The following is an 11,738-nucleotide window of genomic DNA, read 5'->3' as shown; positions in this document are numbered from 1 at the left end:
AATAAAATAAAAAAATAAAAAATTACAATTATCACACNGTTAGGAACAATTAAATTTTATATACGACTAAGATGAGCCAAATTCGTTCATCCATTTTTCATATTTGTCCAGATCCTCTCTGGAAATGCTCTTATTATTTTTTAATAACGCTTCTTCAAAATCTCTAACGGACACTGGAAGATCCAGTTCTTCTTTAGGTAACTGTTTTATCTGATCTGGACGCAATCCAAAAATCTTTCTACGCATGGCCATCATAGAAGCATCTCTGCAAACGTTTGTTATGTCGGCTCCAGAGTAGCCATCCAATTTGCTTGCGATTTCTTTCAGATTAAGATTTGAATCTAATTTTACTTCTTTTAAACTTATCCGTAACAGAGCTTCTCTTCCATCTGCTGTTGGTAGGGGAATGTAAATTCGTTTTTCTAATCTTCGTCGCAATGCCTCATCTATATCCCAAGGGAAGTTTGTAGCTGCTAACACCATTACTACTTTTCCTTTAAAAAGAAAAAGAAAACATTATTCTTACAGAGTTTGCAAAAATCAAACTTCATAATTATAAAAACAAGAAATTAAATGAATGCTTCAAATTACAATATTTACAACAAACTTTTTAAATTTTCGTTATTATACTATTTAATAAGTTATAAACCCATTTTCTAAATGTCATACACTACACACACACTTAAAGATAACTATTATGATAGTTTGCATCAAATAGTAGGGCACAATTTTTATTTTATTTAAATATTTCACCTGGTTCTTCACTGTTTGCAGTTATTCCATCCATTTGTACCAATAGTTCTGATTTTACTCTTCTAGAAGCTTCATGTTCCGTTTCTGAACCTCTTCTTGAACAAAGAGAGTCTATTTCATCAATAAAAATTGTGCTTGGGGCATAGAATCGAGCCTTAAAATTTAATTTGAACAATTTTTTAAACTACACTGAGTCATTTACAAACCATTTCAAAGAGTAGTCGAACCATCTTTTCAGATTCTCCCCTGTACTTGGAGGTGAGAGTTGAGGAAGACACATTAAAAAATGTTGTACCACATTCTGTTGCCACAGCCTTAGCAAGCATAGTTTTTCCTGTACCAGGGGGACCAACCATAAGAACACCCTTCCAAGGTCTCCTAATACCTACAAATATCAACGTAGACAATGGTAAGATTAAATCATTAATGTTCCTACTACAAAACCTTTAAAAAATTCAGGCATCCACATTGGTAACACTACGGCTTCTTCAAGAAGTCGTTTGGCCTCATGGAGATCTGCAATATCATCCCACCGAATATTAGGATTTTTTTGAACAATATCCCGTTCTAATATTTCAACAAGTTCCCTTTCCATTCCATGACACTCAAACTTCTTATCTTCTTCTGGTTCCTTTTCACTTTTTTCATTTTCATTTTCCTTATTATCCTTATCTTTATCTCTATCTACCTTAGAAGAAGTAGGTCTATCATCTTTCTTCAATTTATTCGGTTTTCTAGTTGTATTGTTTGAAGAACCAACTCTGGCAGTACCCTTTTTAATATCTGATTTTCTTACCAATTGTCTTGACTTTACAGGGCCATTTCTTAAAAGTCATTATACATTACTTAGGAAATACTAAATTGTTTAAAGACTACAAATTACTCACCGACCACTTAAATTATGCTCAACTGGTACAGGTGATGGCCAAACATCAGGATCATTACTTGGGGCTGGAATAAAATTATCTGAAGAAAACATTTGGCCATAGTCTCGGACAGGTTCATCACGTAAAACTGGCCTCCTTATACCTATAGGGACATCGATATTTGTATCTAGCCGAAGAGCTTGAAGTGTATTTTTTAAACTCTTCACTTCTTCATATTCCAAAGCAACTGTTTTTTGTACCTGCAACAGTATTAATTAAATTTCTAATCTTAACGATAACAGCACATATAAATAACCACTTTGTATGGAATCACCTGTTGCCATTTATTTTTACGATTTGGATCTGATATGATAAAAATTAAGCGACTTATCATCTGCAAAGAACCCTCATAATAAATTTCTGCACTTTCATAATTCCCCAACATTGACATTTCCCTAGCAAGAGTAACATTATCACAAATCTCTTTTATGGAAGCAGCCATAACTACCATTCCTGCAGCTTAATTGTAAAACAACTAAAATAACGAAAAAACATCAAAATTTGGAGGTTAATGTTTATCGTTTCAAATTATTCTCATTTGAACAACAAAATATATAACTAAACAGCGAATTCTGTAAAACTTACTTCTTGTATTTAATCTTGTAAATATATATTATTAGGATTATAATTTATAAGTACAACGTCCAACTGTGGTTCAACAACATTCCTGACATTTTTCGCTGTCATTATAGAGAAGGCCTATAGATAAGGCTACTACTTTGCTGCTTTTTTACCCATAGATCATACATCGAAGAATACATCTGGTGTTGTTGTCATAATTAATTTTTTGTTTTTCATTGAAAAATAAACATCCACCAATATTTTTCTTTACATATCAGTATTCACATAAGCTCACAAACGATTTGAAGTCGAATGAATAACGGGAGTCCATTTTACAATTAATTTTAAAAAAATGTTGACTAAACGTCATGTGTTGGTTAATTATACACAGCCGATCTTAGGATGTTCATTGGTTTATGCAAAGATTTATATTGCCTTGGTCTATGATGTGTCAGTTGTGTACACGTCTAACATTGTCTATGGTGTACACCATAAACATAGACCCTTTGTATATCTATTATCTATGAATATAGATTAGAGAAACACTTTCGATGATACACTACAATCTCTTATCTATGACCATAAATTGGAGAACATCGAAGAAAGGAATATATCCCTGATATCCCTCAATATTTATTTAGTGTCAATTTTCTTATCAGTAACCAAGTAAAATATGGTAGTTTTTTAACTGTGTTATAAAAACTTGAAATATTTTCAAAAACGTTAAAGAAAAGTAATCAAGGATGTCAGGTTTTGATGATAATCAGTTCGGGGAACCTACTATTGAAAATCCTTTTGCGGTAAGTGTTCTTTTCATAGTATAAAGATGTTATTGCAATATCGAAAACATTTAGGATCCAGCAATACAACAAGTAACAAGAAATGTTAATTCACAAATAAGAGTGGATGATTATGATCCATTTTCAAATCAAACACCAGTTCAGAGGCCTGTAAGTTATATATCTTACATTGATTTGTACTTATTATTACAAACAGTTGTGGTTTTTTGCAGGCAACTTTTGATCCAGGCAGTGGCCAACCAGCAATCATGCAACCAACACAGGATCCTCCAACATACACTCGTAGTGGACAACAAACTCAACCAAAACCAGTACTTGACACTGCAGAATTACAAGTGAGTTAATAATAATAGGTTTTCATATTCAGATAAACAAGTTAGTTTTTTTTTTAACAAGAGAAGGCAAGAGGAGTTAGAAAGAAAAGAAAAAGAATTGAGTCGTAGAGAGGAAGAAATGAGACAAAATTCTTACAATTCTAGACGTAATAACTGGCCTCCACTTCCTGAACAGTGCTGTTTTCAGCCTTGCTTTTATCAAGATATACAAGTTGATATAGCACTGGAATTTCAGAAAATAGTCCGTCATCTATATTATCTTTGGATATGTAAGCAAAATATTCAAGATATACCATGTTTTGTATACTTAATAGAAATATGTTACAGACCATGGAATTATTATGTTAGTTAACGTATTTGGAGGCATTCTTTTGACAAATTTTAAAATAATAGGACTGGGAATATTATATACTATATTATTTACACCACTTTCATATCTTTGCTGGTTTCGTCCTGCTTATAAAGCATTCCGCTCAGATTCCTCATTCAACTTTATGGTATTCTTCTTTATTTTCTTTTTTCAATTTATAGTAAGTACCATACAAACCATAGGAATCCCCGGTTCTGGTACAGTGTAAGTATAACTTATTTCATTTTAACAGTCATCTTTTTCACAAAGTTGCTTTTTGTAGAGGAATTATTATAGCAATCGAAGAGTTTGATGGTAGTGCCAGAGGAATTATACTTGGAATTTTATCACTTGTAATTGCAACTGGTTTTGCTTGTGCTGCTGCGGCTGATTTGTTTCTTATTACTAAAGTAAATTACCTAATAGATATAATTTTAAATTTATGTTTAGTCAATAAAGATATGGTAAATTCACACTATATCAATTAATTATTCATATTTCCAGATACATCGCGTTTACAGAAGTACTGGAGCCAGCTTTGCAAAAGCTCAAGCTGAATTCACGTCCGAGTTCCTTCGCAACCAACATGTTCGTAGTGCTGCAACTAATGTAGCAGCTGCTGCAGTTCAATCACAATTCAATAGTCCAAACACCAACAGATATTAAAAAATCGTAGCCGTTCTGTGTTATATGTTCTAGTAAGTGCAGTCAATAGTATCCCATTAATTTAAGAAGTATGTAGAGGGTTTTGCATCTGTTTTTTCATTTCATATCATGTTGGATTATTTTTTCCAATTAATCCATATTGTGCCTTTGTATCAAGGAGTTGCAGTAAAGAAACATTAAATTTGTTAACAAAAAAGTACAATTACTGCAAGTTTATTTCATTATTCCAGTTTATTTAGCTGAATCCGTATAACTTCAATTACAAACAAAAGAAAAATATTCTCCATATAATTTAGGATTTGTATTATATTCTGTTAATTGTAATGGTAGAGTCAACTTTTATGTATATTTTAACGCAATATGCAATTACAAATAATGTTAGAGAATATATTTTTATTTAATAATAGTGACGTCATTTCGTTACGTTTTCTTTTTTTAAAAAGTTAATTAACAGTTCTGTTTAAGCTTAAATGTCCGTATTAAATAAAAATTTAATTGGTAATCAATTAATTTAAGTATAGTGTTTAAGCAACAACAGAACACTGCATTATAATACATATTTGTACTGTTGCTAAATGAAAGACTTCTTGCGTTATGTTGAATTTGTTGATTAAAAAATAAACGTTTTTGTTTGCGTAACTTAAATACTTCTGATTCCTTCCTGTTCCAAACAGTGATACAATCAAGCCACATTTAGGATTGGATACTACATTCTTAAAAATAAAACATTAGCAACCCTTACGCTTTTGATTTAAGTACGATGCTTTAACTTACGCATACATCTTCGAAAATTAGTTATTCCTATACAATATGAAATAATTTCAGCTTTGTTTTTCATACAGTTTTTATTTAAAAAACGTTGATAAAAAGTACATTTTTGCGACGACATGGAAACCCTGAAATAAACGATAAAAATCATCACTTATATAAGATTTATTTTCTATTGCACACAAACAAAATCGTGCAATTGAAAATAATGCCCAATTAATAGTAAACAATTNATGAAAAGCTATTTTATAGGCCTTATGTAAAAATTCGCCAATTTATAATACAAAACGGTGCAACTGCTTTACAATTAAGGAAAACAATTTTACCATCTAAGGAAAAACTAAAAGAAAAGTAAAATAACACCTGATACCGTCCGTTAACATTCAAATTTGAGTATCTCAAACTGAATAAAATGGATTAAAAATGTAAGATAAGTATCACATGCAATGGAAGACATGTTCCAAAAAGTGATGAGGAAAAAGAAGCGCAACGTTATGTTAAGGCCCATCTGTATGAGGGAAATTACGTAAAATGAAAGTATAAGAAAAATATGCTTGCATGGCCTGAAGGTATCACATAGGAAAAAATACTCACAAATTAAGATTATGAATAATTTAAGGTGTCAGAAAAGAGACCGATTAAAATTAAACGGGCGATGCAACTATCCTAAATAGATGTACATAAGTACTTAAAATAACGATCGAATTAAATATTGTAGATATAGCAATTTTAAAGTGAGCTGCAACACATTCTCAAGTATAGCTTAGTTTTTAGAGGGAGGCGAGATTTTTATAATACGAAAGCATGCGCTTGCATGTGATTTGGTATCTGCCGTTGATTGCAAGTTGAAAGCAAATTTGTTATTCGTTATTCCTTGATGTTGTGAACAATTTGTCTAATCACTTTCTTTGTGTTAAAAATTAAATTTAAAGGAATTGTTTGTAAATAGGTATGCAACACATCGTACACTTCAGCATAACAAATTGTTGATTGGCCTGTGTTGACATATTTTTTGTACGTATTATAGAACTTTATCTTTTGCAAAAATTAATTTATATCAGTCCCATCGCCGCACACCACTGCTTCCCACTTCGGACAGGAAACCAATTTCTAAAAATTCGGGAATGTCCCTCTCGCCTCCGTAAAATAACAGAGCTATAACAACCCGTGACTTTCAACAAATTAATAGATACTGTTAAGAGACAAAAAATAATTATAACAAGTAAATACCTATATAATAAAATAACAATAAAATTAAACAATCAAATCGCTATTAATTAAGCGCATTTAAAACGATCGTCAATAATTATTATTAGTACACCTTTGGTCGTAAAGTAATGTAAAAAGACTCAATTCAATGTACCCAAGTTGTAAAAAATCGGCTCGGCACAGAAAAACATAGTGCAGTTTAGTTAAAAAAAACTGAAAGCTATTCAACTATCATAAACAACAACCATGTGTTAAAACTTGCTGTGTGAAATTTAATTACTACTCCACCTACTGTTTCAATTTTTCCACTCATCAAACTGAGGTTGATCTTGATTCCATGTGCTCTTGAAATCATCAACAAAACCAGCATCGGATGCAATTGTATGATCTTTCCAATACCAGTCCTTCCTTTTGGCTTTGAATTTTATGTACGAGGGCGTGTCCTGAGAGGAAGAATCATCTTTCCAATGTTCCCGATAAAAGAATTTCTTTTTAAAATGTTCCGGCTTATTCCTTTTGTCTTCGGTATGCCTTTGGTACTTTAGTAAAGCTGGATTTAAACGCACAGGGCTTCTCTCCTTCTCGGGCGGATTCGGACTAAAATTAATTGTCAAATTCGGAGAGGATGATGGCGAAGGGGTCCGTGGCGGACCCGATTCGTCATTTTGGTCGCTTATCGGGGAATTATCAACATTACTCTGTTTATTATTTGATGGAGGTTTCAAAAGGGAGGGTTTTGCGTTTGGATTTAGCTTTAAAAATTGTTTTGGCGGTCCGGCAGTTAGACTGGGGGGTGGAGGATCGCCATGCCCGATTCCCGAGTCTGGGGAGGTATTGCAACTATCAGTTCCTTCCGTTGACCTACGACGTTTGTCCAATTCGGTCGAAGCAAAAGCTACCAATCTATCGAAGCCTGAGCTGATTCTGTCTTGCCATTTTGATTCTTCCGCTTCTTCTTCTACTTCCACATCTAATAAATTGAAAATTTTATTAACTATCATTATTTTATATTTGTTATGTTGTTTATAGCAACGAACAATCAAAATAACTCACTTCTTGTACTGCTTGTTGCGTTAATGAATTAAAATGAGCATAGAGCAACATCCCCTCGTTTAAATCGTTTCTTATTTATTACTTATTTCTTTTTTAATTTCAAAGCAAAAAAAAAATATATATATTTATGTAGTGTTAATTATACGCTAAAATAATTTAGTAATTGCAATAAGCTTAAAGACAACGAATTTCATTGTGCGTGTGTTGTGTAATGTGTGAAATTTATGTAATCCCATAAATACAATATTATAACTACCACCATCACCGCAATATAATAAATTAAACACATAAGGGCAAACTTATTTTAAAAACTGCAGTAAGCTACTTACCACCAAACTATTACGGTAGACGTAAAGTGCATTTGTGATTTTGTGCACACGAGACAATGCATGCCTGATCTCCTCCTATGCCAATGTAAATAAAAGTCGTAAATATAAGTGCTTCATGGGGAAAAAACAAGTTATTTTTTAATGAATTGTTACTTTTTGTTAATTGACTGATCGATTAAAAATCTCAATACCGACATAGCAGAAACATTTTCATGCAGTTACATACATCCGTACCGTTGTTCAATTTAAACTAAATACGTATGTATGTACACATACAGATTTTATTATTAATGATCGTATAATATTGATAAAATTGCAATTTTCAATTTTCGGAAAATACGACAGAAAAACGCAACAACCAAAATTTATCTTCTTCTGCAACTGATACTTTTGTTTGTTCGATTTTTTAAATTCTTATGAAATGTTTATATAAGTGTAGTTAAAAAGTAGACACCCACTATTGTATAAACCTGCCCAGACATAGATTAGTAAAAGCTGATTGAAAGTAATTAGTTGCAACAAGCTGAATTTTTTTTCCATAGTAAACAAAATATTAACAACTTGCTTTACAACGGTCACATTTGAAATTTGGAAGTAACATTCCTACATACATACATAAGTTCTGAATAAATATGAGTTAAAGGCTTATTCGCTCTTTATAATTAATTATACACTCTACGTGTGCATTCGTCAATTATCTTTAAGTATTGTAATACATTATTATTTGGTATGTTCATCAACTTCGGTACAATAATTAATGACGAATTTCGATAAACACTGCGTCTAATTAATTTGGAATAACCATGTAGGTGTTTGCTCTCCCGAAACCTACTTATGTCATACTTACCTCAAATTAAAAGACATGTCGACCTGTACGTCACATCTTACTTACCTTTAGATTACATGTTTTAGATGTACAAGATTAAGTGATTATAAAAACTACGGAGTATTACAAAACCGTACGGAATACTTAATTATTTTCTAATCATAAGCAAAATACAAAACAAAAACTAAAGACAAAACTACAGAAGCAACAATACTGAAGCTAATATTCTCTACTGGAAATAATTACGTAAGTCGATATTTGATCAATGTAACCGAAGTGTTGCATTGGTAGGGAATTGAACCCAGGCATATTGATGTATAATTAATGTTAGCTTGGTCGCGCCAGCTCGTATTCAATTCCCGGCAGATGCAATACTTTTTTTAATTAGATTTTATCTGCCTTAACGGCAACACACACAAATGATTTTTATTTTGGGCACATCTATGGCACACTACCTTTTGAATTATATACATACCATAAGTTTCATTCCCTTCCTTTTACAATAAATACCGAAAAACCGTTTCGACGTTAATAAATTGTATGTATCCCTACGCTACATAGAAATTAATATACTGTAATAGCAGTTTCTAACGTTGAAGATATGAACAAAAAAAAAAATACCCCCAATTCTTAATTTTTCGCTAAATTAAATCTGCATTTTTTATTGGTTCGTTACATAAAAAGAGATCTGACAGTAGTGCCGTCTCGCCTTTATCGATGATGTTATTACAAATGAATTAGGTATTTCCATAAAATTACGACTTCATGTCGTGTGCAGGTATTCTTTATATGTATAATGTGAAAATCTATGTCAACGAATTCGCTGATGTGGGTGATCTAGTAATGGTAGTAAAATTAAAAAAACTCACCGTCTTCATTTTTACGAGACTTCTGTTCTAAGGATTCGTCAATAACAGGAGTCGGTGTATTCGAATGCAGCTCCTGGGGAACGTCCATGAAAACTGCGTTCCTCTTTATTAGATTGCGTATAGGACCTTGAATAACGACAGACTCGATCTGTTTACCGTACTGGCAATCGCTGGTCCTTTGCTCGACTTTTATACTCGACTGTTCTTGAAAATTAGATACATTATTTGATACCATAAATCCTCGTCGGTCATATACACCACTACGGTCATCAATTTCTTCTTTGATATGTTGACTTTTTAAAACACCTGCTTGGAGACTTGCTGCAAGACCTTCTGCCACAAAGCCGTATCTTTCGCTTTCAGAAGGTTTTACTTCGTTGAAGTATGACTCGTGATAGGGCTTAATATCAGCTCTTGGGAGGGGAGTGTACTGATCATTTTGAGAATACGTTCCTGAAGTACTTTGCCTCGATTGAGTTGGATACAGTACTGTGGTTCGAGGTGAAAACTGGGCTTGAACGGTCGACGATTGTATCGAAGACGGTTCGTATATATTGGATTGTGGATTAATCTTGGCATGGGAATGCATATAAGCTAGTCCTGAAAACAAAAACAATATACATACAGATATATTTTAAGTTAGATTCTTTTCACCTTCAAGACCTTCTGAAGAAGATGGTCTAGAAATGGGACTATAAACTTGTCTCATTAGCGGTTCAGTTTCTTTGCTGCATGGTATTGTTAGTTCTGTGTTAGGTTTCGCGTTGGTTCTTTCGGGACGTGGGGGAATATTGGAATTGACCATAGATCTAGGAGTAAGAGTGGTAGTACCTTGAATGTCACTCATATCAACGGCAGCATTAATTATTGACTGATTTGATATTTCTAACGTTCGTTCTATCTCTCCAGATACAAGATCACCTATTGTCCTTGTCGCGACTAGTCCGTCTGAATGGTTGAAATTAGAATACTGTGAAGCTAATTTCTCTTGAGATAAATGACGTCGAAGGGCCAGCTTCGCAGGGGAAACTTGAGTATAATCAGGTTGTTCTGTAGTCAGTGTTCTCTGTTGCTGATGCTGCTGAGGAATTCCCAATGTATCTTGCTCGCGAAAATTATTAATAGGTGGATGGTGATGATAACGGTCCGTTTGAGATCTTGGCTCCTCAAGAGAACGCGTAGGTTCGCAACGAAAATATTTGTTAAACTTGATTTTATCGTCTTCTTTTGGTGCATACTGATTGCAAAAATTATTCTGATAGTTGCATGATTGTGGATTTTGTTGATTTAATGCTGGAAATTGAGTGAACGTTGAACTTTGCGATTTTGTACGATTTTGTTGATCTTCATTTAGAACGGATGTTATGATGATTTTTAAACGATCTTCGAAATTTGAAACTTTTGGTGTTTCTTGAACGCGTGAGGACGAGTTGTTTGAATGCTTAATTCGTTTTGGAGCTGGAAGAGGAGCAGGCATATTGCTCCTAACAACTCCCTTTTGATTAGGTGATGACTGATACGTTTTCAAACCGTTAGAAATTTGTTGTATTACCTTATTTGAAATTTTACTCGCTTCAATCTTCCTTCCCGTTTCCAGTATCTTCTGGGCCAAAATTTCAGGATTCTGTTCTTCAATTTTTCCAATGTCTGGTACATCAGGCCATTCTTGTGAACGAGCTCTATACTCTCGGGGTTTTCTGGATATTTTCAATGGTTGCTGATTCTGTCTCATGTTCAACGTTGCCTGTGCTTGCTTTCGATCATCGTGAGTTTTCTCTAAACTTAGCAGTTCTCCCTCTAAACGCGACACTTGATTATGGAGCTTTTTGCGACGAGCTAACGTTGACGATATCTCCCTCAAAATAAATTCTTGGGCAGCATGTGGCGGCATTTCATGATTAGAATCTTGTTTGAAATATTTTTCACAAATTTCTTGCTGTCTTTGCAGAACCAAATGATTCTTTTCTTGTTCAAGTTGAGCAAACTGAATCTGTAATTTACTTGCTTTCGCTTGTAACTCTTTATGGCGACAGACAATTTCCTTTGCTTTAGCTAATAAATCTACTGGTGAAGTAGCGTTAATGCCCAACTCGCTCATTCTGGCTTTTAGTAATGCTACACTGTCATCTATCAGAACCTTTATTTGTTTATCTAATTGTGCTGCTCGGTTTTGAAGTCGTTGATTCTTTTCCTGAAAGTTTACAATTATTAGTTTGTTTATAATTATATTATATTTATAATCATACTTTTTCGTGTTTTATGTCATTTTCAACGGAAACTTTGTACTGTGGCTT

At 33.2% G+C, this 11,738-nt stretch overlaps 3 protein-coding genes across 5 annotated transcripts in view; 1 reads left to right on the top strand and 2 right to left on the bottom strand.

Annotated features, from left to right (window-relative positions):
• Positions 1 to 44: 44 nt before the first annotated feature.
• On the bottom strand, positions 45 to 2,368 carry LOC108743110 (katanin p60 ATPase-containing subunit A-like 1). 3 transcript variants are annotated; one of them, XM_018478547.2, is made up of 7 exons: positions 2,265 to 2,368; positions 1,936 to 2,154; positions 1,641 to 1,879; positions 1,198 to 1,577; positions 960 to 1,138; positions 754 to 907; positions 45 to 494 (listed from the first exon to the last, which is right to left on the bottom strand). In XM_018478547.2, the coding sequence occupies exons 2-7, from the start codon at positions 2,128 to 2,130 to the stop codon at positions 67 to 69; spliced, it is 1,575 nt and encodes a 524-aa protein (XP_018334049.1). In that variant the 5' UTR covers positions 2,131 to 2,154; positions 2,265 to 2,368; the 3' UTR covers positions 45 to 66. The 3 variants fall into 3 exon arrangements, with proteins under 3 accessions (XP_018334049.1, XP_018334050.1, XP_018334052.1); XM_018478548.2 differs by having other exon boundaries at positions 1,939 to 2,154; XM_018478550.2 differs by having other exon boundaries at positions 1,954 to 2,154.
• Positions 2,369 to 2,792: 424 nt separating this feature from the next.
• On the top strand, positions 2,793 to 5,030 carry LOC108743112 (secretory carrier-associated membrane protein 1). The gene is made up of 7 exons (XM_018478551.1): positions 2,793 to 3,040; positions 3,095 to 3,190; positions 3,253 to 3,375; positions 3,437 to 3,644; positions 3,703 to 3,949; positions 4,008 to 4,134; positions 4,229 to 5,030. Exons 1-7 carry the CDS (start codon positions 2,984 to 2,986, stop codon positions 4,388 to 4,390), a joined length of 1,020 nt encoding a protein of 339 aa, XP_018334053.1. The 5' UTR covers positions 2,793 to 2,983; the 3' UTR covers positions 4,391 to 5,030.
• Positions 5,031 to 5,388: 358 nt separating this feature from the next.
• Positions 5,389 to 11,738, bottom strand: part of LOC108743108 (histone-lysine N-methyltransferase, H3 lysine-79 specific) — a 14,739-nt gene continuing 8,389 nt past the window's right edge. Inside the window, exons 11-14 of the mRNA XM_025979091.1 lie at positions 11,691 to 11,735; positions 10,099 to 11,635; positions 9,445 to 10,044; positions 5,389 to 7,337 (exon numbers count right to left, since the gene is read on the bottom strand). Of these exons, the coding sequence (XP_025834876.1) occupies positions 6,664 to 7,337; positions 9,445 to 10,044; positions 10,099 to 11,635; positions 11,691 to 11,735 (2,856 nt within the window). The 3' untranslated portion in view covers positions 5,389 to 6,663. The remainder of the gene's footprint in view (positions 7,338 to 9,444; positions 10,045 to 10,098; positions 11,636 to 11,690; positions 11,736 to 11,738) is intronic.

This window comes from Agrilus planipennis, unplaced genomic scaffold (assembly GCF_000699045.2).
Source record: "Agrilus planipennis isolate EAB-ADULT unplaced genomic scaffold, Apla_2.0 scaffold88, whole genome shotgun sequence".
NCBI classification, from domain to species: domain Eukaryota; kingdom Metazoa; phylum Arthropoda; class Insecta; order Coleoptera; family Buprestidae; genus Agrilus; species Agrilus planipennis.
Note: the sequence above shows the minus strand (reverse complement) of the source record. Positions and strands in the feature narration are given on the sequence as shown.